At 42.0% G+C, this 27,868-nt stretch overlaps 3 protein-coding genes across 3 annotated transcripts in view; all 3 read left to right on the forward strand.

Annotated features, from left to right (window-relative positions):
* LOC115047234 (immunoglobulin lambda-1 light chain-like) overlaps nucleotides 1–27,868 on the forward strand; it is a 357,726-nt gene that overhangs the window by 271,281 nt on the left and 58,577 nt on the right. The window lies entirely within an intron of this gene.
* LOC115048076 (charged multivesicular body protein 6-like) lies at nucleotides 362–4,104 on the forward strand. The gene is made up of 8 exons (XM_029509327.1): nucleotides 362–539; nucleotides 938–1,047; nucleotides 1,433–1,520; nucleotides 1,866–1,952; nucleotides 2,354–2,419; nucleotides 2,634–2,714; nucleotides 3,655–3,730; nucleotides 3,835–4,104. Exons 1-8 carry the CDS (start codon nucleotides 474–476, stop codon nucleotides 3,882–3,884), a joined length of 624 nt encoding a protein of 207 aa, XP_029365187.1. The 5' UTR covers nucleotides 362–473; the 3' UTR covers nucleotides 3,885–4,104.
* baiap2a (BAR/IMD domain containing adaptor protein 2a) overlaps nucleotides 5,576–27,868 on the forward strand; it is a 48,094-nt gene continuing 25,801 nt past the window's right edge. The window contains exons 1-3 of the mRNA XM_029509319.1: nucleotides 5,576–5,818; nucleotides 18,438–18,513; nucleotides 21,622–21,708. Of these exons, the coding sequence (XP_029365179.1) occupies nucleotides 5,747–5,818; nucleotides 18,438–18,513; nucleotides 21,622–21,708 (235 nt within the window). The 5' untranslated portion in view covers nucleotides 5,576–5,746. The remainder of the gene's footprint in view (nucleotides 5,819–18,437; nucleotides 18,514–21,621; nucleotides 21,709–27,868) is intronic.

Below are 27,868 nucleotides of genomic sequence, written 5' to 3' on the forward strand. Positions count from 1 at the left end.
GCATGTGAAATTGTTCTGTGAGACATTGACAGCGAACACAATGAAAACTTCCCATATGTCTATGTGCTGTGTTATAATCATAAGTTCAAGTTTTGCTCTCAGATCCCTCATTGTCTTGTGAATGGCACACTTTTCTTTACATTGATAAATGTTTTGTATGTTGGTTGACGTAAAGTAAAATATTTGACCATAAAGTGATGCAGGCTGGTGATGTTTTTGGTTTTATCTCTGTCAGCCCATCTGTCTGTCCAATGATTACATTTATAATAGAAGCGCTGTCCATGGTGCTGAACCCAGAACCCGTAGGTTCCATCTCGCTTGCCGTAGAAAACACGGAACAAGCGGTGGATGTGGTGGACGCCAGTTAGCCCGCTAATCCATTTCGGGCTGTGTGCTATCATGGCGAAATGCTCAGAAAAGAGTGATATTTCGGAAGCCGACGAAGAAGGGCGTGGCGAGGATGTGGCTGAATAATGGGAAACGTTTTTGGGAGAAAGAATCGGCCCTCTCGTGTGACGGAACAGGACAAAGCCGTTTTGGTGAGCTCGATATCGGCGTTAGCAACCGATTAGTCCCGTTACATGGACACAAGGCTAGTCTTAGCTGAGAAATGATAGCCGACGTGTTCACATTTGGATTTTAACCTAATTCAGAGAAAGTGACGGTTCCTTTGTTGGGAGGAACTGGCGGCATTCTCCAACATCTGTGTCCGTGACAGATGTTGTGATCAAGATAAAAAAATATATACATTTCTATCCCTACTTTGTAATTGGGTCAAAATACCCATGCAATAAATATCACTTTGTTCAAATGTATCTTTAATTGTTATTGACAGATTCTCATTAATGAATCTACAAATTACAAACTAGCCATTGTCATCCTTCTGTGTTCAGATCTGTTGTTGAGTAAATACCTCCATTTTTTTTTCTCTCCTCAGCAATTGAAGCAGCAGAGAGATAAGCTGAAGCAGTACCAAAAGAGAATCACCTCACAGCTGGAGAAAGAGCAACTCCTAGCAAAGCAGCTGCTAAAAGATGGAAAGAAGACGTGAGTATGAGCGCTGAGTCCATTTAGTTTGACTCGCCCCTGTGTTTAGACTAAAATAGAAATATATTACAATGCTGTGAAGGTAATGTGAAGATGGTCTACAGTACATTTTTTTCAACCAAAATATTACAGTGCAATGTTCTGAAAAGAAGGTTTATTACATGACTGTTGTATTGACTGGTGTAGCTGATGAAATATGGCCAATGATAATTATTTAGAATGAAAAGAAAAGAGATTCACACATATATTTACACTTTTTTAAAATCCATCCCCCCACATGTTTTGTTTTGAGTGCAAGGCAGCGCACTGTATGAACACCATAGGAGGATAAAAAAAAAACCTTGCTGTGCTATATTGTGTTTTTCTCTTTTGTTTGTTATTGCAGAAAAGCACTGCTGCTTCTTAAGAAAAAACGATATCAGGTTCAGCTGCTAGACAAGACTGAAAACCAGATTTCAAATCTAGAGCGCATGGTAAGTGTTGTGAGACTACTCTTTTTGGAGTCCTCAAAATAGAAGAAGACAAGCATTTTGTTATATAACTTGCTCTATAGTAATTCCGCTAAATCCAAACAACACCGAGCCACATGAAAATATTGCACATTCAATGCAATTAATGCATTCAAGCACATTTCCTGCAAAATCCAACCTAGTTCTTTGCTATTGAGCAAAATGCAGAGGACAGTGGGCTTTGCTCTTAAAAAATATATATGTAAGGTTTCTCTAATTCCAAAATCAGTTAATGACTTAGTTGTGTTGTTTGTCATGCATGCCTGTTATTTTGGAATATTTCTTTAATGTGCTAATGTTTGTCAACAGGTTCAGGATATTGAATTCATGCAAATTGAGATGAAAGTCATCGAAGGGCTTAAGGTCGGGAATGATTGTCTGAAGAGTATGCACGAGGTAGATATTCCTTTCTATGTTGTATTTTAGAGAAATATGTTTTTCCATCTAGTGGAATAACAATAATAATGATAATAGCACTGCCTTAAGCATACGATATGTATGCGTGCATACCTTAACAATGTCAAAGTTCACACTGATAAGCAGACTTTCTTTAATGTGATCCTTGGGTGTGGATTGAGCAGCAAGGAAAGCTTGTGGTTCGTGTTAGCACAGCTGGTGCACATTGTTTGAAGATTAAAGGATTAAGATGATTACAGAGGTGTGATTGCTGCACATCCTTGGATACAGTATACAGTGTGTGCTTTGGAAATTCTCAAACCAGCCACAATATGGGGAAAACACACTTTTCATTCAAATGACTTTCCATATGTAAGGCGGGCTGTCTCTCTCTTTGACAGATCATGTCAATAGAAGATGTGGAAAGAATCCTGGAAGAGACCCAGGACTCAATTGAATATCAAAGGGTAAATGTTTGCCTCATATTCATTGAAATACACATGCGTAGAACTGTTTCTACTTTTCAATAAATCTGTGTGCAAGCCTCATATCAATTTCAGTTAATTCAATCTGCACAAGAGGACAAAATTTGAAGACTTTAAGGTGCACATGTTTTGCAGATTCAGACCGTTCACACTTAAACTCTCAGAGATAATAAAAAAAAAATATGTCCACATATAGCAAATAGATGAAATGCTGGCTGGAACCCTGACGCAGAAGGACGAGGAAGCTGTTTTAGCAGAGCTGGAGGCTATCACTCAGGTGGGTTTCAAGCTGCATGTTAAACCTATTTGAATAAAGAGAATGTTTGCTGAGCACGTCTGCTTTTTTCCCCTGGTACATCCAACTTGGCATTGACAGTTAACACGTCCTAAGGCCTCTTCTAACCACAGCTGCTGGGGATGTTTAGCTCTTCCACTGCAGCAGTGCCATGGGCAAAATTTTGATTGAGTCAAATGGGGATTTTGTGCCAAAAACTGCATGTTGGTACTCTGACCTCAGATTTCTTTGTAATTTGTGTCTCTTGAGGAGGCAGAATCATTTTAGCACGCTTCGAAGAAACCTAAAATTAGCCGCTGTATCATTATTTGTATTTAATAATGGGCTGTAACTGAAACAACTGTGAATATGATTCATTGGTTGATTCATAACAAAACCTCATTAAATCTTTGTCCTTTTCTTATCTACTTATTATTCTACAAACATTTTGACTCTCAAGCCTATTAAACCACAGAAATGACTATGTTTCACTCTTGAGCAGAGACACTCAATCACGGCCTGATCCAGTTATACAGAAAAGCTGTAAATGAATGCAAATTATTTAGCATTTATGTATATATTTGTGTTTGGATTATAATCAAATTTCAGGGAAAAATATCAGTTGAGACAATCTGAAAATAGCCAACATAATTTTTTCCACAGACAAGCTATCCATATTTTAGAGATGATATCAAATACATCTTGTTTTGATAAATTCTAAATTCTGTGTCTGCTGTAACTGTTGTTAGGTCCACAGATGATAAAAGCCATTCAGGCAAATTTGTTATTAAAAAAAAAGAAAAAAAGAAAAAAAGAAGAAGACATCATTGGTGTATTGGTGAAAATTTAACTACGACATGTAGCGAGATTATTTTTTCAGCTTGACAACTGTGTTTTTGCCTCTCATTAGTTTGCAAAACCATCACTGTGTGTCTGTTTCCAGGGAGAAGATGTCACATTTCCAGAGGTCCCCACTGAGCCACTTCCTAAAGTCCCAGAGGCAGCTAAAGCTGAACCAGGTACAGCTGTTGTGTTTTTTCACGTCACTAATAATCGTCTCTTCCATAGTTGACATATCTGTAACTGACCCCATACTGATTATATTTACTTGACTTCTTTTTAGAGACGAGAGAAGAAAAGAACAAGCCTGACGGAGAGATGCTGGTGGCCTAACAGACTGAATTAGTGACTGGATTCTTGTTCTGATGGGCATTCTGTTGTTTTCAGCATTTCACTCTTAGTAGCTGAAGGTGGGACCTGCAGACATTTGTGCACCTTTGTCCTCACTTGACAAATCCAGCACTCTTTCTGTACTACAGTTCACTGCTCCCATGAGCTATTCAAATAAAAAAGTGTTGTGTTTTATTCCACTTTCTCTGCTTTGACAAAGCAATGCGACATGGTAACTGTGCTGTTCAGGACACAACTAAACAGCAGGACTCATTTGTAGATGTTTTACACATTTAAATTAGCTGTTTTGCGTATTAAATTGAGCTGTGGCAACAATTCATTGTTTTGTCCTTTCTTTCTCAAACTGATACTTTTTCCCACAATAAGGTGCCATCGCTCTATGTTATAATAATTGTGCTATATGTAACTCATGTTATCCACAAGGTGGCACTCCTCACTAGTGTCTTTTTTGTCTCTGCTACAGGACAGCTGTCCTCCACATCCCAGCACTGAAGTGTGTGTGCGCGTGCGCGCTTATTGACAGAAAGAAAAGAAGCCTACGTTGCACATATGTTTAGACAAGAAAAACCCAATGTAGTGTTTACAGTCCTAATCTAACACTTAAAATCTAATTAGCATCTGCAATGAAGCAAACACAAACACTCCACTGTGAGAAAAAACATCACCTGTGGTGTTACTAAAAGCAGTCAGAGTACAACACAGCCTGATCCCATGCAGTTCTATACATAAAATATTCATTTGAAAACATTGGAAGAGTAAATTCATAGTGACACCTGCAGTGAACATTGATTGCAGGTTGCAGGACAACAGCAGGGGTGGGGCTTTCAGGTGAACACTTGATTGCACCACACTGATCCTGTGAAACGGCTGGAATGGAGGAATGGAAACAGCAAAACTTTTTCATTTAGTCCCCCTCCCCCCACCCCCCACCCTTTTTTCTGCCTGGATTTGTTTCATCCGGAGCAGCCAAATTATACATGAGGAAAAATAAACAGATTTTATTATCTGCTTTAAGGGGGCTTATAATGACAGCACTCCACTCATATCTTGTGTATGCCTATAGATGTAGATCTTAACATGGCGCAGATTACAGGGAAGACACACAAACACGAAGTGTCAATAAAAGGGCATTTACAGGAAAACATATAATGACTACTCGGGATTTAAGGATGATATTAAATGCTATTTATTCCGACACGCATTGACTTCCACTTAACCTGTGTAGAGTATGAATGGTGGGGGTAGGTTGTCATGAGATGTGAATCTCGTCAGAATTGTGCGACACTGTTGGAAATAGTGCTTTTAGGCCTTTTAATATATGGAAGCCAGGCAGTGATTATTTTACATGATGTCGATTGTCAAAGGAATGCAGCAGTAGCTGAACAATGGCCTTTAATCTACCCTTATTTTAGTAGTTACACTACTAAAATTAAATTTACCTACATAATTTTTGAATCAGTTTATATAGTTGGCTTCTCCTGTTTATCCAAACCGTGCGCACTGTTATTTATAAAAGAAGACAGATATACGTTTCAATATTACATGTTCTTTTGGTTTTTGTGAAACTTGTGAACTTCTGAGATGGCGAGAAATCGGAGCCGTCGGGGAGTCCGTGAAGGCAGCAGCGGGCCGTCAGCTCGGTAGAGGGAAGGTGTGTTTAGTTGGAGTGCGGTTCCGGGAGCGCAGCATCGCCTCGCTCCGTCGCGGGCGCTTTACCTTTGGTGCTGTTTGATCCACCCCGTGTCCCCCCGTGTACCCCCCATATCTGCCCCCCTCCCCGACACCCCCGCCCTCACCACCTCTTTCACGCGGATACACGTTTGAGGGAAAAAACAAAAACGTTTATGGTCCTGGCTGAAGATTTCACGATGTCTCGCACCGACGAGGTTCACCGCCTGACGGAAAATGTCTATAAGGTAAGGTTCAACTTGGAGAGTAAAGTTTGGAGATGCGGGTGTTGGCGGAAATCCACCGCGAATCTGACTTTATTTTTCACCGATTAAGCCTCTAACTTCTTTTCCTCGTCAGTCTCTTGATTGAAAAAAGGCGCAGCTCAGCTGATTTTTATCTTCTTTTTTTTTCTTATTCAGTTGCAAATTGATCAAAACCCTCTGATCCACCTCCACAATACAACACCTCTGAGCCAGATTTGCCCCCCACCCCCCACTCACAAAATCAAAGTCACTCACTCATTCATTCAATCTATTCCTATATCAGGCTTTTTGTTGCATTTTTATATTCCTTCTGATTCATTGATAGTGGCGGGGTTCTTCCCTGTAGGATTTCTACAGCCTGGTTTTCTTGCTGAAATGGGAACAATTGGAGCATTGCATTCCAGAAGTGAGCATTTGACTGGCAGAGAAGGCTGGGCTTATCTGTTGCAACAAGTAAACATTTGCCTCACAGGGATTTCAACGTTCAAACCTGTTCTTCATACAAAAGGAGACGTGTCAACTTTAAATGCGCACGTTCAGCTTTGATACTGAAAAATAACATCAACCAAAGCGCCCGTGTTTTTATTTATTTATTAATTCGTTCATTTTAAATTAGGACTGATCCGCTGATTACATCTCCCTGATAATTGTTCGGTTCTGTCATTTAACTGAGAGAAGAAAAAACGAAGGTCTCGAAAATGCTTGTTTTGTCCGAGAAACAACCTCAAACTGAAATGCATTTGATTTGGAGTGCTAAATGATGACGTGGGGCAGCTGATGTGAGGATAATAAGGATTAACTGACATATTAAGCTGATTGTCAAAACGATTGATGATTGTTTTGTTTGTTTGTTTGTTTGTTTTTTCACCTGCATTGGCTCATACCTTAATCGATTGCATCCTTTCTGGCATTCACACGCTGTCTTATCTATGTTTTGAGGATTGCAGGCACCTACTGATGGAAGATGCACACCTATCTCAGATTTATGTCATGATTAATGCTAGCTGCCGCTCGAGGACGTCTCTTCCCTTAATGCTCTAGTCACATATACACATAATAATCTTTAAGTGCTGTTCTACTTTAACTGTCCCTGTTGCCTTAAGCCATCAGAAGACCGTGAAGGGGCAAAGGGTGGCTCCTCACTCTCCTGCAGGGAGTAGACAGCCATCAGAAAAGGGGTCAGATGAGCAGAGACTGACTGGTGCTCCTTTTAGAGCCAGCAAGGGAGGGAAATGTTTCAGGTGGCTATTTTTGTGCCAAATTGGTCACACAGCCTACAGCGGATCCTTCATCATTGTGAATAGGATGCTATGCTCTGTCAGGGTTAGTCTAAGTGTTTACACTTTACTAATGTGGGTTAATCAACACGGATGCATTGTAGGAATCTGGATTGTGAACCCTTTGGGAGGGAGGAGCGGTTTCTTCTGCAGGGGGTTGTTTGGGGGGGGGGACTGCCCTGTCAGGGGTCTGACAGCCAGTAACGCTGATGGGCAGTGGAGTGGAGACTCGTCCACACTGGGGGATCTGACCCAGAGGCAAAAGCTAGGAGGTCAGAGAGAGTGCTAGCTATAGTCACTGCTTATTTGGCATTCCTCATACTTTCCTCACCAACCCTGAAGCATATAGGCGCACTCCTTAGTGTGCATTAATATTTAAAGACATGGATTGAATTTGGCCCCCACCATATGAAAAGTATCAATCTTTCACTGTATCCTGCATGCTTTTAGGTGTTACTACCATCAAAACTGCATTTTATTTTCCCAAACGATGGCATTTCGTTCCAGGGTAAGGGATTAATCAGTGTGTTAGGTCAGTAAAATCTGCTTACATTAACTTGGATGCAAAATGACATATTGTCTGAGCCTGAAGAGCAGACTGTCACCTTTAATTTCATGGTTTTGTCAGCCACACTTAGGGAATGGTGAAGCTGCAAGGCTTGCTGTGTAACTATTAAAATTAGATTGATGCAAAATGTATCAAAAATGTAACCATAAGCAGATAATTGAACTAAGTTTACATCAGTATGACTGGCACGGGGTGGGGGGACTTGACACTCACATCTTCCCTGAAGTTGTTATGTTTGGGAAATCAAACCTTCCACGTTTCCATAGCGTTTTACCTTTTTCGTTGCAGCAGTTTCAAAGTTTTCACCTCCAAGTGTTGGACAGACTTCATTGGCCGCAAGCCGGTTCAACTCGATACTCATTTTGAATGCCTTCATAGACAGTAATTGTGTTTGACTGCTTTGTATGCAAACAGGTATCCCCCGAGGAAGGGAAGATGTAAAACCATACGGCTGCAAAGTCACTGCAGCCAGCAGCTGGGCAGATCCTGAATAATCGCGGGGGAGAAGAGGGGGGTAACGCCACCGCTGTGACTCATGCTAGCCCAGTTGAATGTGTGTGTTTAACAGGGCTGGGGCTGTAGGCACAGTGAGGGCGATACTAAACATTCATTGTCTAACAGTGAGCGGTGTTACTTTGGTGAAGGCCAAAGGCACTCCTTAGCTGCTTTTTTTTTTTGAAGATGACTTTATCTTAGCTAACAGGGGAGTCAACCCTGTGAATCCAGCAATCCCAGCATGATCCTCTGTGACTCACTTCAGTTCTCCTCCCTCACATAGACGGGCAGCTCCAGACGTGGCGATTGGCATCTAGTCATTCCCCAGCTGACGGGGATGAGACAGATTCTTAAGACCAGCAGCCTGCGTCTGCGCGTTCGTGCGTGCATCGCACTCATCTCCACCAGCTGGCCGTGTCGCTGGGTGTCTGAGGGAAGATGTGCCCGGGGTCAAGCCTCTTAGCATGCCAGTGGGTTACGTCTGACAGCCGAGCTGACTTTGGGGGAGGATAAGTTGAAGTTAACAGACAGACGAATCAGAGACCGGAGAAGAGCAGGGCTGTTTGTTACTGTAGGTCAGTCATTTGCCCAACCTGGTAATGGCTACCTTCAGATCAGCGGCAAACTTTTAATAAAAGTTTAAGCAATAACAAATATTAAAGGATTTGGGACATTACAGGGCTTGCAGCTCAATTAAATTTTGACTTATAATTACTCAAGCTGAGTTTTCGTCATAGTAAGTGCGGCGTGCTCGATGCAGTTGGTGCAGGTTTTGAACACACCCTTGTAGGTAAAAGGAAGAGAAGGGTGTGTCTGATCGCTACCAGGCCTCAGGACAACACTCATTTTCCCATGCGGCACCACTCCCTCACTGTCAACACAATCTGGAAAACAGTGGATGCCATTTTCTCAAATGGCTGTTTATGAAGAAGGTGAATGGAAAAAAAAAAAGAGTTTGAAGTCTGATACACTGCAGTGAAGATTCTCATTGTGTCATGAGTCTAATGTTGCTGCAGTGCGCCATTTGATTAAAAAACCCGGATCTGAAATGTTGGTTTTCTGCCTAAAAGACATCTTGTTACATAATGGGTCCCTGTCTCAGTTGCAATATTGTAGTGACATTCACTGCACTCAAATGAATGATATTCTGATGATGATAAGAGGACTACAGTTCCAACACAATCTCATGTGGGAGATCTGAACAGGTGGTCTCTTAGCAACAATGTGCCATTATTCCTATGTGTTTCTGTCATATCATTGTGCTAAAAGACTTGCAGTTGGTGAAGGGCTGGAGATAGCAAGCCTGAGGGAGGAAAAAGTAAAGGAGAGGGAGGTCACATCGTCTCTTTGCAAGTATCCGCGTGTTTGTTTCAGAGAGGGATGCGAGGGAGATGTTGAACCTGTCGTCACGATGAAAAATGTTCCATAAAAGCAACCTTAAGTGGTCCAGTGTTAACTGACTCTGCTGTATATACAATGCTGTCCCGTCTCTGTGGTCTTGCATTAAGAAGTCACCTGGAGTCCCTGAAACAAAGACTCCTTCCATCATGTCATTTAGCTATTTTCCTTGCAGTATATCACATCAGAGGCCTCTTGCCTCATAATATGTGACTTAACAGAGTTTAAAATGACTGAAGCTCTTGAACATCTGCCTGCAGAATATAGTGTTTCAACAAGTTTATGCCTGCAGGTGCCCAGGGCTTTGAAAAGATTGCATTATGCACTGCGGGAGATATCATAACATTCATTGCTGGTGGAACAGCAGATTTGTTCCCTGTGCCTTTGACTGCGATGCAGAGAGAGGACTATTGCTCCACACACCCACCTTCTCTGCACGTCCGTGGGCGGATGGTTGAGAGACATTGGCTCTTTTCTTTTTACTCATCCCTGCTTTTACAAGGGCAGAGACTGGAGATACTCGGCGCTAAATCCAAGGCTGCACTGTGTTGCCTGCAAAGAAGGTCCACTGCCATTGCTGACAGAAAAAAAAGATGATTTTAAGCCTTTTTAGTTTTTTGTTAACATGGCTATCACACAAAATGTTACTTATCTATTGCAAAAGCAGCATGCATAAGAATTTCCCTTTTGCTTTATAGAAAGCAATAAGATGCTTTCTTGTAAGGCTGGAAGCAAGAACGAGATCAAGAGAAGGAAAACTAGATGGAGACATTCCACCTCCTTGTTGAAGTAGTCACTAATTACTGTGGAGGGTGAAGCCGTAATTACATAGGCTGAAAGAGACACATAGGCAGAGACAGAACATTTTTCTTAGCGATGTGACACTGGACAATTGGCTCGCACTTATGGGTCATGAGCTACAGTTAACATGCCTGTGGCTTGTGTTACTGTACATGTCTGTGGCAGATGCTGCTACTTTCAGTGCAACTGGCCACACTACACCACTCTGGCCAGCTGAGCAGGCAACCGCAAGCCTTCCCTGAGCTCCAGACCTATCATGCACACATGCATGTCTGCGTAGTGAGAGTGCTGGATGGGAACATTTTATTAGAATGGACTATCTGTGTTGTTGTTTCTTAAATGTGTGTGTGTGTCTGTAATTTCAAAATGTATTTACATTTCTTATTCAAGTAATGTTCCTCACAATACAGTATACCAGGTTGTACATTTGTGTTGAAAGCTCTCTGAGATGCATTAGCAGGAAAGTAAAAGCCAGCCAGGATAAAATGGCACCACCTCCGTGTTGCATTCAAATTGACTGAGCACTTTGTTAAAAAAGACTGGCACTGCAAGATGCTTAAAAATAACAGATATGTATACAAATTTACATTAATTTAAGCTTTAAGACTGTGGTGAAAGTAGAATTATTGTCAAGAGGGCTCATGATTTGTAAACACTCTGGAAGCTTTGAAGCAAAATTTGAATTCACTGGTATCTCCTTGATCTGACCATGTAGAAAAACTAAACTGAAATTAATCATTTCATTGCACTATGTTTTGTTTTGTTTTTTATTTTATTTTCATTAATGATTATGTTGGAAAAACACTGATAGTAGATCTGTTTATTATCTTCCTGATTTTGGGCTCAGTCTTTCACATTTGATTTAGAAAAAAAACAAACCCAAAAAACAAACAAAACAAAATAAACTGATATTCTTATTAATATTCAGGGATTTTTCTCATCCAAATGAATGGATCTTTTGCTGGTCAACACTAGAAAATATGTCTAGCTCATGGTTGCTGTGGTAACCAGTGCCTGTGTTGGGGTAGTTGAGTGCTGATGCCCGGCTCACACTGCTGCGGATGACAGCAAAGCAAACAAACACAGTAAATAGTCAAGTCTCTGGCAAGCAAATTATTTGTTGTGCACCGGCAGCAGAGGTGATTTCTCTTCCTTTACCTAAGACCCCTTCAATATCGCTGTCAGGCCCCAAACATTCATCAAGCCGGGCTCCTTCAGTCAAGTTGTGGTTGTATTTAACTCAATTCTGCCTTTTGGCTGTTGCTATGTCATTTACAAAAACCAATTCCTTTTGAATTATAATATCTCTGAGTATTAGCAGAGCTTCATGAAAAGACAAACATTTTCCAAAGTGTAAGCAAATGTGATTCTTTCCAAAGCAGCAGCCATTTCCAGTTAATGGAAGATGTGTTTGAATGATCTATATAGCCGCTTGTGTACAACACCTGTCCACATAGCATGGCGCCGATCTAGTTTGCATTGTGAGAGCAGATGAACTCGTATTAAAGGTTAAAGGTTTGTGTTTATGGAGATAGATCCTTAGACCCTAGTTTATTTTAGCTTTTCTTAGCCAACAATAGAAAATTTTACAGTCAGTGAAGTCTTGATGTTATTGTCTTGGTTCAGTTGAAGACTTTTGCTGATTCATGAGTTCATGACTTCTGTTGCCACAATCTGTAATTGAATCCCTACTGCTAACATTTTATCTGTAATAAGTCGTGCTCTATGATGCATGCTGGAGCCGGACAAAGAGATCACTTGAGGCCATGTTTTCACACCCATTGTTACAGATAGTCCAGAGAAAAACTTCTCATTAAGTTTGTTATTCAGCTCAAGCGAGGCAGAATCTGTTGCTTGGATTCAAGGTGCAAACAGGGTTCATTTCTTCAGGCTTTGCACATTATGATTTCAAACGCACTGCTGAATTTTAACTATTTTCACAATATAAGCAAAATCATTATGCATAGCTTTAAAACGAGTGCAGTAAATTTCAGTATTTGCTGCATCCTCAGACAAAGAGTTGTCTGGCATGTTTTGAAATTCAAAGAGCAGCATCTTTGGTGTGTTTTCATATAGATTCCTGTCTGCGGTTGACATGACTGATGCATAATAGTACATTCTGTGCACTTCCTTAACAAAAGGACACGAAAACCCGTCAGTCGTCTCTCAGTGCAGTTGAAGTTTTCTCTCCGCTAACACAAATATTCACATGGTATTGTTGAGTGTGTTGTTCCCCTTGGCTTCCACTGAGAGCACATGTAACAGTATCACTGCAGCCCTGGGCGCTAGGCATGCAGGAAGGACAGGCTTCTTCATGACGTACCTGGACTTTGCTCTAAAATGTGCCTGTCTGTGTGTTTTTGTGTGGACTTCAGAAAATTGTCTTTTCATGTACCACAGTAAGAGGTTGGCTGCGTTCCCTTCCCTTGCTAACTGCCTCTGCTGTGATTCTTTAGACCCCCAGTGTGAGACATCCCCAGGTCTTATGGGGACTTCTCTAAAGCTCAATAATTATATTGGACTGAGCTGATGTTAATCTGTGAATTTAAAGCCGTCTGAGCCAACAAACTGTTTGCTATTATCCTTTCTGAAGAAATGGGAGAAGTCAAAAACACTGCCTCGTGCTTGTTTCTGAGCATGATCTTTAAATAAATTTGGCATTATTCAGCTGAAATGTAATAAGATTTGGAATTCACAAGTCCCCTCATAAGTCAATACTGGAGTCTGACATTCTCAGTGAAGGCAACAGGAATAGCTACGTAAGACACAAAACCAATTTTTATGATGAGTTGTCGCAGTTCTGGTACCAAATTGGCTCACTTGGGAGAAGAACCCATGCCAACAAAAAGAAACAACTGTAAAGTTTAACCCAGCCCTGCCTTTGAAAACAATAGCAATTCTTAAGAGAAGAAAGAGTGGAACTTTAATGACATGTATCCTGTTGAATGAGAAGTTCATCCGCTGTTCAGACTTCTTCCATACTGACATTTCAAGTTCACAACAACATGATTATTTGTGCTGTGGTGTGCAGTTATAGTTTTTTCAAGGAGCGGACTCAACCAATAATTTAGGCTGACACTTTGACTCCATTCTCTCACACAAACAGTCAGACTGCGTATTTGTTGGCTAATCCTTTTTGTTGAGTACCAGACTAGTTTTACATTTGGTTCAGCCACATTCCAACGCACAAAATCTTCTGACTGCCTAACAAATATGAAACAGAATTATCAAGTACAAGTCTTGATTATGTTAAATGATTTTGTAAACTAGTTTAGCACTTGCATTTCATTACAGTGGAGTTTACATGTCCCACCATTTAATCATAGCAGTTCCTAAAACACCAGGTGAATAGTTACAGTTTTCTGGTCTCTCTCTCTCTTTCTCTCTCTCTCTCTCTCTCTCTTGCTCAACAGGGGTAAACAAACATTATGTGACTGCTTTCGGGTTTTCCAGTTTTTTATCGACTCTGTATATCATCATTGCTGTTAGCTATTATCAAAGGCAAATTCTGTGCAGAAAGATAAAGCTGGCAGCAGCAGTCCTGCAGTATCAATGGTGTGAACTCGCACCGTGTTGCTGCATTAGTTCTGTGACGTAGCAGGCACACATCGGTGAGGTGATGTAAGAGGTCTGTGTAAATCCTGCTTGTTAATTTATCACCAATCATATTGACTGTTGACACCAACAGAAATAGTCATGCCCTTATGCACCTCGTGGACTTTACATCACTGGTTATGTATAAAAGAAAAAAATGCAAACATGAATAAATTGTATCTAAGTTTTGTTGTTTGTTTGTGTTTGTTTTTGTTTTTGTTTGTTTTTTTTTTGCCAAGAATAGTTGTGGAACCAGCTGACCTACACAGTATGGCAGAATCAGAGCAGTGTATTGAAAATAATACACGTACCTCCAGCCACCCTCCTGTGGCAAAACTGCTTTTATCCATTTACTTGATTTAATTGTATCTTAATGTCCCGTGGGCATATTTGCACAGTTGCAAAGTTCACTTTAAAACTGCCAAAGAGACTAACGACAGAGAAATGTTTAGTTAGCCTCTGCCATGGCCCAGCATTGTCATGTATCATGTAATAAAATTGAAACATAACGGGTCACAATAAGCAGTAAAATCAGGCCTGCTTCAGTGCGATCACTCGCAATCAATGGGATTCCCCAGGGGAAAATTCAGCTGAGGTGGTGCGACACACCCGTCCTTATCGTCATCAATCGGCGGAGTAAAATGGGCAGATTGCACGGCAGACCAATCATTTTCTCTTGGCACTGTAATTAGTTTGGAGTAAAAGGTCACAGCCAGAGCAAACTCACAGTGGTTCTTATTAGAAAGAAAGGACTAACTGCAAGGTGGTCGTGAGTCCATCCGCACATTAGCCGCTTTCTTTACATTCCTCCCTGATTACAACATGCCTGTTTGCCTCTTTTCCCTGCAACCACTTTGCAACTTATTACACTCCACGGTTAGACAATAATTGGTGGCTTCAGTGCTCATCTGATCCTGGTCATTTTCAGGCCTGCGTCTGGTTGCATTGAGAGGGAATTGGAGGAGGGTGATCAGACAGAATAGTTTTGGCATCGTGCCTTCTGATTGCATGTGATTTCCCCCTGGTTTCAGTCAGCTGGTGCCTTTTTAGATCTAATTCTTAAGTCTGAGACCGAGGAGAATAGAGATGGATATCCCACAATCTATTTCATATACACTGACCTTCTTTCATTTCAAATGCTACTTCTATGCTGAGGAAAAATTAATGTAGTTTGGGTGCAGGGAAAAATTATTTTAATCATCTTAATAATGTTTTCCCTTATCTCTATCCTCAGTGCTCGGCTGCCGACTTCTCCATATTCTTCCTGTCCCAACTCCCTGCACAAATGGGTGTCAAACATATTTGATTAATTCTGTTGGAGACATTTCTCTGCCCTCCTTGGAATTGTCTGCTTTAGTTTTTGTCCCTGAGTGCTGGTAATGAGTTCATTCAGCCCTCATGTATGCAGTCGACGGTGGACAGCGTCACTATGTCTCAAAGGAAAATCCATGTCATGTTCCTTCTTTTATTATTTCTGTAATTGAAAGAGGATACAGAGAATGAATGGGAAGAGGTGCACAGTACATGATTACATACCTTTTTGTTCAGAACTGTCAGAATACTATATCTTTGCAAAGCCACAATTTTCTAGTCAATCGCTTGCTTGATCTTTCTCTCTGATTTCTCTCTCTCTCTCTCTCTCTCTCTCTCTCTCTCTCCCTCCATGTCACAACTTCAAGTGCCTCCTGGCCCCATTTCCCAATTAGCTGCCACAATTAGGATAACAATGTAGTACAAGAGAACTGGGATGACAAATTTAGCAACAATGGGAAGACATGAGGAAAGAAACTACCTCACTGCCTACCCACCCCCCCTCAGCTGCGTGTCATGTAAAACGCAATCATTTGTTTCTCATGAAATACTTATAGAAGTGGCCAATCATCGCATTCTTCATGTAAAGTTGCTCTGCAACTGCATTTAATTTTTGTGTTTATTTCGTGCCAGCGGGCCAGTGTTTATTTGTGTGTGTTTGTCTTTGGTACATAGAAGAAAAGGCAGCCTGGCCTGTGTCAGCTGCCTTTGGCCTCCTCAGTGGGAGTGTGTGCCGTAATGATGCTGCGCTGGGCTTTGCTTTGTTATGTAACCCTCCCACCACTTTCAAACACCACCACTCTTTATTAGAAGCGTTGTATTAATGGAGGTGTGTTTTATGAGCGCACATGCATGCATAAATATGCCTTTGTGTGTGTGCTTGTGACGCACACATTCATATAACCTTATCCCTATCAATGAGATGCACTTTACATCAGAACCAGGTAGAGTGAAGAAATATTGAGGTGTAAACATTTCCTTAGCGAGGTCCTCAGGGATGGGTTCGTCTTTTATCTTCCTCAAGGTGATTGGAGTGGAGATTCCTTTTGTAGGTGTGCAGTGTGCTGCTGCAAGATGGGATTCTCCCCCATTTATGCTTCGATCCTTCTAGTATATCAGCCCTAACAGAGTCACAGGATAAATAAAAGGAGCTGGTTGCTGTTAGTTTATATTTCTGAGTCTGCCATTGCTTTTCCAAAGCGTTGAAATAAAATTATACAAGACAGTGTGGCGATATGATCTGTGAAGCTGTGTAGTCAGGAGTCTGTAGTACATTCAGAATCTGTGTGCACTGAGAGCTGCTGAGCTGGTGCACTGTGGACATGCTGTGAGTCCACTTCGCTTGAGGACAATACCCAGTTAATGGGGTTAATGGGCGAATAAGAAATTAATCGGGAGGATAATAGATGGTGACCTGTGATTTCAGACAGCCAATAACCAGTTAGGACACCACCTGACCCGTCTTCATGCTCACTGTTGTTCCTCGCTTCCATTTTCAAAATGACCAGGGCGATGATGAATTGATTTGGCAAGTACAGTATTGTGTCACTTGGCTGGTTCCAGTTTTAATCTTGTATAAGAGAAAACAGAATATCCTTAACACTTTGGCCTGTAATTTATTTATTTATTTTTTGTAAGAAAGCCAAGAAAATTATTGATATAATGATGAGCAATCATTTGCAGTCCGTAGGTGAAACAACCTAATTAAAAACTGTATGAAAGGTCAAGCTACATCTTCTATTGCTTTAACTGGGGATGACTGACTGGCATTGTATTCTATTCTATTCTGTTGTGTCCCTATTTTTGTGTTACAGTTCAGTTTTTATGCTCTACCAGCTTTAGATGTAAGTACAGTCACAGAGAGGCCGTAGTAAAATAGTTAGTGTCTGTAATGAAAGTATCAGTGGTTTTATGTCTGACTCATTGGTATCTCTATTGTAGGCGGATTGTGCTGCACTCAAACCACTTGATCCATGACTCCTGACGGGAATAAACACCACACATACAGTCCTCTCTAAATCTTGGCTCTAATTAAAAACAAAAAGACAGACAGCGGGAAGAGGGCGAAAGAAAAGAATGCTGAGGAGGATATGAGCCATGTGATGTTCAGGCTGAGGTGCGAGGGTTGTTTCAGGTGACACTGGTGGCACTTTGCCATATTATTCTGCCACAGTGTGGTTTCAGGCTAGAGGTAGATTATTAAGTGTTCTCCTGCAGTATTGATGGCTTGTGTAGGGACTGCTGCTCCAGCAGTGTTGCGGTTGTCTCTCAGTCCCCTGGCTGTTCCTGACTAGCAGACTGGGGACCAGCTAATTAGAGGAAGCCCTGGAGGAGCGCAGGAGGAAAAAAAAGACGCTGTACAGGAAACCATGGCAGTGGGAGATGACAGCCTTCATGCATTGTTTGCATTTCATGGTTTGCAGTGGAGTATGATTCTGTATCTCCACAGTAAAGAGGTATGGTGCTGCTGCTAGAACAGAATAATTATCTCAATTTATTCTCATAAGGATCATTTTCCTGTTATAAAGTAGCTTTATTTTTCGGTATGGTAACAAGTTAAGTGGGTGTGGAAAGTAGTGGCAGCATAGCCCTTCTTTCCTCTGTACAGTAATCAATGTTAGAGCAGTAATGTTCAGTGTAGCTGCTGATGAATGACTACCAGCTTCACGTATTATCTGCTGAATCTACAGCGTTCCTCTCTCGCACCCATAATCAGCCTTTGTGTCCTTGGCTCTGCGGGTAACTCTATGCGAACCAGTTAATGCAGTTTTGACAAACACGACTTAATCTACTGACCTGCACTCCACTGCAGCCATCGCCATCATCAACCACCACAGCCTCTCCTGCCACCTCCCACCTCGTCTTTCTCACTATGGGAGCAAAATCTCGGCAGAGAAACCCATTCCTGACCTTTTTATCATTTGGTACAACCACTATTTGTGCCCAAAAACATTCTGTCGATAGCTATTTACACTGAATGAGACAGATTTTGTACAGCTGGGTGGGGAAGTTTCTGTGTGTCAGGAAAAAAAAAAAGGTCTTCATTTTGTGTGAATGAATAGAGAAAGGTGTAAGTATTTCTTCTGTGCCCTTGACCCCGCTGTGCAGATAAATGAAACCTCCACCTCCCATTTATCTCTTGTTTTCTCTCTTTCAGACCATCATGGAGCAGTTCAACCCCTGCTTACGGAACTTTGTTGCCATGGGGAAGAACTATGAGAAGGCCCTTGCCAGTAAGTACTTTTTTTTTTTTTCTCATTTATTTTCTCTGCGCGCTCAGCTTCACTGCAGGTTCAGGCGCATAGCCAAGCCAGCTCTCTCTGTCTATTTCTATTGCTCTCTCTCTGCATCTGTATACCTATTACTTTCCTTCTATCTTACCAGAAAAGGAAAATAATTGTAATCATGCCAGATGAGCAGGTCGTATCATGTGCGTATCCTCTGGCATGACCTGTCCACTGTAGAGGAGATATATATTCAGGGAAACACAAAAAACTCTTTGATAGTTCAGTGTCAAATGGACAAAGGAACATTTGTGGATATGATTATTTGATTATCCTTATTTTTTATTTGATTTACCCTCTGACCTGGTAGCTGTGTCCCAAAGCTTCCCCCCCAAAATAGCCTTCATCCTCAACACAAGGCCGAGCACTGCCAGTCCAACTAATCCGGGCATTAGTTGGGGTCTCCCCCTCCCTCCCTACCCAAGCCTTTCCCTGAACACACACAATAACTAATCCCAGCCTTAATGTAAGTAGGAAACAGACTGGTAGGGGCTCACTGATTTATTAGAGACCCACTTTGCAGGATTGGCTCTGATTTTCAGGGGGAATGGATGGGAGGTCGTGCTTCCACCCATAGGGTGCATTCAACATCAAAAATGCTGAAAGGCCTCTGTGGGTAGGCTTGCCACATCTGTAAATTTGTGCACAGCACTCGGAGCCTCCCAGCACTTGGTAAGTGTAAAAGGGTCAAAGCAACAAATACATACATCTGAATGAGTCCAATACTGAATACCAAACATGGCCCAGAGCTTGTTACACAAGTCCCCTGGTAACATGAGGAGGACGATGCAGGTACAGGAAATGGTGGTTGTCCTGATTAAGAAATGAGTCGTTCTTCCTGCTCCTCTCAAGAGTGAAGTGTGACTGATGGCTCAGTAGCTCTGAGACGGCCCGACTGATTTTCTCTCTGCCTTGCAGTCAGCGAGCTGGTAATCCCCTCCATCTGTCGCTGTGACCCCCTCACCCCACATTTCATGAGATGGAAGTAAAGTATCCATATAGATCCAGCTTATCTTCTCATTCACGCTTCATAAGGTGCACACAAATGCACATTCACACACACGTACCCATCATCAACAAGAAAGTGTCAGTTGATGAAATTCTGTCCCCTACGTGGAAAGCACACTTCCGCACATGTGCGAGCTTGCATGTGCACACACATTCTTGCACACTTTCCGCATCAAGCAAGGCAGGGGGTCTGTTTGGGATAATGAAGAGAAATCAGCTGTGATGCTCCAGGCCCTCTGCTCTCAGCTCTCAGGTGTTTCCCCAGCACAGAGAGGAAGGAGGAAACGTAGCATCGTCTGCCGCTGACTCAGCTGTTATTGAGATTGTCATTAGCGTCGCTCAGCCTCGGAGCAGAGCTGCGAGGCCTCCAGCCTGGGAGACTTCCTCTCTATCATGGGGCTGCATCTGTCTGCTGGAATTAGCCTGACCCTGCCAGGCTATTGTTGCAAGTGTGTGTCTCACCTGGCCGCTGTCTGCAGGCACGGGGCCCATCTGTCACCTGGACCACCGACGAATTCACCTCCAAAACAGCAGCAGCCATTACTCACTGCAGATGGGGCTGATTGGCAGCCTGTAGGGCACAAGGGCAAAAATCCCCAGGAAAGGAACCTGCCCCGCGTGAACTTAGTTCATCTATCAGAGCAGAAATTGGAATAATAAAGGATGGGATTGTTATTGATCTGGACAAAAGAGAGTACTCTTAATCTTTATTCAGTCAATGAAAGAGAAGAAAAGGTAGGGCCTGTTGGTTAGGATTAACCTCACAGATGGTATTTGTGTGTGCAAAAGATGTAGAGTAGAGGTCAAGCATTTTGTCGACGTGTGTGTGCTCCACATGTAAGAACCTCTTTTACTGACCCTTGACTCGATCTGTTTACACACAAGTAAAAAAAGCAGTTGGGTAACATCATGCACTCAAGGCACAGTTTGCAGTTTCTCTGCGGGGCAGTGTCAGCCGCACAACTGAAAGTTAAGGTGCAGTCGGGGAGGAAACCCAGCAGGCCTTGTCTCTGCCGGTGTATAAACCTTTGATCATCCACTAAACCAATGGTGTTCAAGGCTTTTTACCTTCAGGACCTCTGAAGTGATACAAATTGGACCACAGATCCCCCTTTGATCATGACCAGAATAGTGGCGATAAATGGTTCCTTTTGCTGCGAGCATATGGGGATCAGCACACACCCTTTTAGACACACTGCGCCAATCAACAGTCTGCCCAAATGCCCGTGTCACTCTGTGGTCCAGTGTGGTGATATCCTGACAAAAAGAGATTAAATTGATGACAGAAACCGTCAATAGTTCACAATATGATGTTGCTCTTTCTTTTGCGGTGAAAGTGATCATTTTGTAGACTTATTGACAGCAAAACCCCTTTTTCACTTTGCTGTTGGCTCATTTGATAACAGCTCAGAAGCGAGCCCAGGTATGAAAATTGGCCCTGTGCTTCTGAACCGGTCCACCTGATTTACCACACACTAGCACCCAGTTACTGTGTTCCATACTCCTGTAAACATCTTTCAAAACTGACTCTAATGCTAGACATTTAAGGAAAAATCCAGTTTTAATAGACTCACAGCAATGTGTGATACATATGTCCGCAAAACAAAAAATTTGCCAAACACTAAATGCAATGCTGAAATGCACCCTGGGGTTGTAATAACCCAACTTTTCCTCCCATTATGACACTGAGCCAGAAGCAAACCGGAACAGAAAAAGAGTTTTTAGTGGTTGCGAAGCCCACCCAGCAAGCACAGATTATTTGCTAGAAAATAATTTGCTCTTTGGAGTCAAGCATGCAGGGTGCCAACTGGATGATGATGAGTAATTACGCAGCAACATCAGTGTTTCCTTATTTTCTGATGGCGACAAGCTGTGATTCACAACTTGAAAAGCAACTGAGGAGAAGAAGAAATAGAAGGCAAGGGCATCTAGAAAGCTTTCCAATGAGTTTGTACAAATCTTAACTGATGGTTTTTCTGTATTTTTTTATATATATTAATATATTTCAAAAGATTGATTGTTTTGAATTTATTTATTTTTCGCTTACAGATGTGACATTTGCTGCCAAAGGCTATTTTGATGCTCTGGTCAGAATGGGCGAACTGGCCAGCGAGAGTCAAGGATCCAAAGATTTGGGTAAGTAATAAATTCCATGAAACCCCGCCCCCCCCGGCTTTTCTAGTTCATTTCGGTCACACTTGGCTTCCAAAGCAGCAACAGTGTCTTTATACAGTTACATACACACACATGCCATCTAGCAGCAACATTGTGTGTAAGAATGTAGCAGGGGAAGCCAAGTAGCATTCAGAGGGTGTGTGTGGGTTGACACATGAGGTGTTTTTAATTAGATTTTTTTATTTTACTGCATCATTTTAGGCTTGACGCAGATTTTTGTCTCATTGTGTCCCAGAGCAAAACAAGCCCTCCCTCCCCCAATTCAGTGGTCTCTTTTTGTCAGAGAAAAATCATCAATTGAAATAAATGAGTGCAGTACTGTCAGCACATTAAGGTGGGGAAGGAACACCAGTTATTTACAAGAGTATATATATGATGCCAGCATAACCCTGTCTGAGCTGAAGAAGAGATTAATATTGCTAGTATGATTCCAGTTTAAAAGGCACCAATTTTTGTGGAAAATGGCATCGGTATAGCAGATGCCCGACGCTCGTGCCAATTAGGTGCATCCATCTGTGTTTGTTCGGTTTACAAATGTAAAGGTCAATTGGAGAAACAACACCTGGTCCTCTCGTAAGTGCGCCGTTTCCCAGGTGATCGGTGTCTGTGTGTGCTGTTGCAGTACAATAGGGAAATCAGCTGCTGTTTGAAGAGATTCCCTGCATACTGACTATGCTTTTGACAGCTTGATCTGCGGAGAAGTGGCTGTTGATTTGAAGGGGCCTTTGTTGCGTCGGAGCTGAAATCCAGTCTGGGTTTCCTCAAGCCCCGCCAACAGGGACTGACATGAAAGTGCTCTCAGGGTGTTTTATTCAGCAAACAGCCGTCTCTCTTTCTCCTTCCTCTCTCTGTCGCTCGCCCTCTAGCTTGCAGCCTCCGTCTCTTCCATTGATTCCCAAGTTTACAGCAGTACCTCCAGTAGCACCATTAACATTAGTGAGCTCTTCCAAACCAGACTTCGTCAACCGAACTTGGAACGAAAAAGGAGCAAAATGTTCTTGATCTAACTGACAGCCAATCTAATCTCATCTTGCAGCCCCTTGGATCTAACGTCAAGAACGTTTCTATTATTTTATAGAATACTTATTTTCAGATAGTCTTAAAAGTGTGTTTGTACTTCTGTGTGTGGTGGCAGGTGATGCTAATGATGCACATATTGGCAAGGAAAGGAAAGATGCCAATCTTGGAAAGTGTATAAATATTGTGTGCGCGTGTATGTCTAAGTATATCAGTACACTCTTTTGCCACAAGTATGTATGAGACACCTGAAAACCGATTCCATTTTCAAAAGACCTGCCAAAAGGGCGATCTCCATTAAGAGTGGATATTTCAAATGACTAATTTTCTTCATTAAGCAACTCTTCTAGTCAGTCTTCCAAAATATATCTTCTTATCCATTTGTTTCAGCCTAAAGCAGTGTTCTGAATCTTTTTTTGTGTAGTTGTAAGTCAGACAGATAAGTTGCATCTGAGGGGCTTGGCCCCTGTTGTTCAGTGGTAGCTGGAAATTTGCACTGGAGAGCCCAGAGCTCCCTTGCCACGCCACTGTGGTTCCCAGGGGAAGGATCAGTTCTGCTTTATTTTCCAGCTGCCTGTTTTTTTGGGCTTCTTTTTTTTTTTTTTTTTTTTTTTTTTTTGGGGGTTTGTCCACACCCATTTGCCCTTTTTTTTGATGCCAGTGCATTGACCATATGCAGGAGTGAGCTTCCTGTTTGACTCGTCAGCATGTACAGAAATATCATTAGCTTGGGAAAAAAAAAACAAAACAGAGATATGGGGAGGTTAGCTGAATGAATCATAGCTTATGCTTTTACAACATGTCCACCAAATAGCAGCAAAGTGAGGTATGGTTTTCAACTTAATCCTGAAATTTAAAGCATTAACTTTCTAAAACCCACTGTGTTGTTAATTTTTTTCCCAATGTTATTTTCATTCAGAGACATTGCTATGTGTAGTATTTAAATGATTTCTGTTGAAGTAATGTCTGATATTTTACAGATTTGAAATGCCTGCCTCTAATACATAGATATCCTATAAGATACTGGAGGGACCTCATGGACTCGTGTGTCAGTTACAGTAGATCATTTAGGGGGTTGCACGGTGTTGCAATAAATTGATCTGCAGATCATCTTGAAAAGACAAGCAGCAAGTTGCTCTAATGGTCTGTGTATATGAACACATGTTCTTACATGTGTTTGTGCATGTTTGACTTGGACTCCTGTTGCTCCTCTTTAAAGCCTGATAATTCCACAGAGGCATTGTAAGAGACTGGCTGCAAATGGTCCCACCTACACACCTAAGAGTCGGCAGCTGCTCTCCATTTATTTTTTCCTCCCATCGTCGTCGTCTTTTTTTTTTTTTTTCTCCTGCCTGTCTTTCTATCGCACGCACACACGTACACAAAAGCATGATGCTTAAAAGAGGGAATGAAATTACCCTGTGATACAAATCCCTCTGTTGCTGTTTTCTTAATCAACACATCAACATGAACTATACTTTAGTCTTCGTTCATTCCTTTAGAACACAGTTTGTACCCACAGGAATTGTGTGTGTGTGTGCGTGCGCGTGCGTGCTTCCCAATTATAGTCACATGGCCTGTCTCCTGTCATTTCTATGTGTTTATACAGTATGAGTGCTCCTTTAATCCACTTGTGTATATCTTTTCCTAAAGAGACAGTCTCTCTCTCCCCTCTCTCTCTCCCTCCCTCCCTCCCTCCCTCCCTCTCTCTCTCTCTCCCTCTCTCTTTCTCTCTCTCTCTCTCTCTCTCTCTCTCTCCCTCCCTCCCTCCCTCCCTCCCTCTCTCTCTCTCTCTCTCTCTCTCTCTCTCTCTCTCTCTCTCTCTCTCTCTCTCTCTCTCTCTCTCTCTCTCTCTCTCTCTCACACCAGCCCCACTACTCCCACGCACTCCCTCCCACATATCCTCCTCTGGTTGGGCTAATCATCGCCTGTCACTTCACCACCCACACATACACATGCTAACACACACCTGCTCTCACCCCCCTCATTCCCATTTCTTTCCCCTCTCTCTGTTTGTTGTTCCATCTCCTCTTCTTTTATCCCTCTTCATGTAGAAAGAGTGAGCAGTTATTGCCTCGGTGACATTTGTGGCTTTTCCAACCCTTCTAGGGAAACACGGGAAATGGTGTTTGTGGGGCTGGAGATATTTATGGCAGTATTAAATACCATCCCAGCTCCGTTGTGTTTAGACTTTTTTTCTTTTTGCACAAAGATGCTTGTTTTTTTCCCACCAAGCTTGCAGCCAAAGAGACGTGAGCCGCTCTCAGTCTTCTGATTTGTCATCATTCCTACGGCTCCCTCATCTTTGTTGTGACTGACAGAAGATCCACCAATCAGCCAACTGAGCTGCTTTAACACACTTAGTTCAATTCACTAGCAATATTTATAATTTTCTTAATTTCCAAATAGCAAAACAATGAACTGATAGCAGGGTATATGATGCGTTAGATGACCAATGCACACAGACATGAAATGTTTCAGATATAATTGGACAAAAACAGGACCAGCAGACTAAGTGCTAGGTCATAAGATTGATTATTTCTGTCCTACTTGAACATAACGTACTGGCCTGAGAGAACAAAAATGTTGTCACACCCTACATACTGAAGGCAGATAGGTTTCTGACTGCAGGCCTGTTTTTTGACTTGTTGGTATGGTCAGAATGCTCTTTTGGTGTCCTCAGGTGAAGCAGTTGAGAGCTGCTGTGTTTGACTGGGTGTGTACCACTGCTTTGTCCTACATGGCTAATGTTTCACTGCTTGAAGGGTGAAAACACAGAGTACCAGCCTGAGTCTAACGCACGTGTAAAGCGTGTAACCATGACGATTTGTCCAATAGTGAGTTTTTTTTATGTGAAATTCCAGATAGGCTTCCTCCATCCCTTTCTCTTATTAATAAATGAAAACTCTCTGAACAGGACTGTGAATCGTGCACATTTCAGCCTCCCTCGCCAGAGGAAATCAAACACACTTTCTAACCCCTGTTGACTGCTGTAACCATGCAAATTGCTACATGTTAATAACACACATGTATGATTCAGCAGAAAGACATACTCTTTGGGGAAATAACATGCATTAGGAAAAAAAGAAAAAAAAAAGCGGGCTACATTAAACTGTGCTCGAACATCGGGTTGCTTAGGTTGCAGCCCGGGAGAGGGCTCATAGGAAAAAAAGAAAGAGGAAAAACACCTCGTAGCCCCGTCTGTGAAAGGTTAACATAAGGAAAACGGGCCTGCAAACTGATGTAGCTAATGAATCTAGGACACAGGTGTTACATTTCTGCTGGTTAATGGATGCTGCCCAAGAGGAAGAATGACATGACTGTTAAGAGCGGAGGTATGCGGTGCCCAATGAAGTGTGTTTGACTGAGCAAACAGCGAGTCCACATCCTGTATACATGCATCTCTCTCTTTCTCTCTCCCTCTCTCTCTCTCGTCTGGCCTACCTCTCTCCTCCTCCAGCACCTGTCCCTGTTTAAATGAGAGCAGGGGAGCTCTTTTCTTAGCTCTGTGCCACTATCCCAGGGGTCCCTGCTTTCTCCTGCTCTATTTCTGAGAAAGGCAGTGCATGATGGGAAAATCAGTGGCCCCCACACTCTCCATCCACACACATTTGCGTTGCCCTTCATTTGTTCATGGCAGTGGTATGTGGTGAAGGTGAGCTTTGATACAGCTGTGATGGACAGGACTGCACCAACAACCCTCTCCCTTTCACATTCTCTTTCAGTTTATTTCAGATAAGCACACTCTTAGTTCCCAGTGTGCACTTGTGCAAATGAATGATTTATTTACATTCTTCACAGGTTAGGTTGTCAAGAACCAACACAAAGCACCTTAGTCAGTGCCATGCTAATGCGAAAGAATGATCACCCATACATCTAAACTTAAGGTGATTCAGTATTGACAAGTATGCAAACATGCATTTTGAAGATGTGTGGTTTTTAATGGATTACCTCTAAAGTGTTTCTGTTTGTACTCATGTAAGCGTGCATGTGTGCCTGTGCTTAAGGTCAACCTGAACTCAGGTGAAATAGGCAGCAGCAAAGTCTTTTACGTTGGGTTAAGATATGAATCTGAAAGTTAGTCTTCACACTGCAGGTCTCAAAATGCACACTTGCATACTGTATAGCAACATTCAATATTAATGACGTGTTAGAGTCGTGACATGAATGATAATTATAATATATAATATATATATAAGTATAATAAGTTGTGGTTGGTCCGACTGCCCCTAACCAACCACAACTTATTGGTTCCGACAGGGGCAGCCCTATTTTTTTATTTTAGGGAGGCATCAGAACAGGGTTTGAAAACATTGCTAATACAGAAAGTAACATGGCAGAGAAATCCAGAATAGAGGACAACTTTGAACTGGCTAAGCAAAACCAGAATCTATAGAGACACGCATATTTTACACAGATTCATAAACGACATGCAGTAAACGTCCCCAGTCTCCACAAACACTTTATTGAAGGTAATCGTGCATGAATTTGTTGTTACATTAGCCATGTAAACAATATCTGTCCATGTGATACCACTACTACTTTTTTTTTTTTTTTTTTTTTTTAATTTCTCCTTCAACCAATGATTTGAAGTTTTCATCAGCTAGCCTTTGGTTCACTATTTAGCAACCCTCTGTTACTCAAGGCTTCTGAAACAGTAAATAAAGTCGTAGTGTTGTGTGAAGCGTGTCAAACATTCTTCCTTCTCTAGCGTACAGTGTAAACACTTTTGGATATGCTGTGTTTGGAGACCATGAATGACCCAGTTTTTTCTTGTTGGTGTTTTTTTTGTTTTTTGTTTTTTTTTTTGTTTTTTTTTGTGGGGGGGGTTGGGGTTGACTCACTGGGTTAAATGGCATACACACGGTCACAGTTTAGTTTTCACTCTGCCCCTCCTTGAATCTCTGCACCTCAACGGGGAGCTGTGTGACTCTGCTGTTCTTCTTATTGCCTTGAGTCAAGTGGAAAGAGCTGTTTTGGAGAAGACAGCATTGTCATTCAAGCTTAAAATATTGTGCCAGTTCACAGCTGTCTCTTCTCTGTTACACCGAGGGATTTCTTATTATTACTGTACTCTCCAGGGATTTTCCCCTATCACTCAATT

Source organism: Echeneis naucrates, chromosome 8 (assembly GCF_900963305.1).
Source record: "Echeneis naucrates chromosome 8, fEcheNa1.1, whole genome shotgun sequence".
Taxonomy (NCBI): Eukaryota; Metazoa; Chordata; class Actinopteri; order Carangiformes; family Echeneidae; genus Echeneis; species Echeneis naucrates.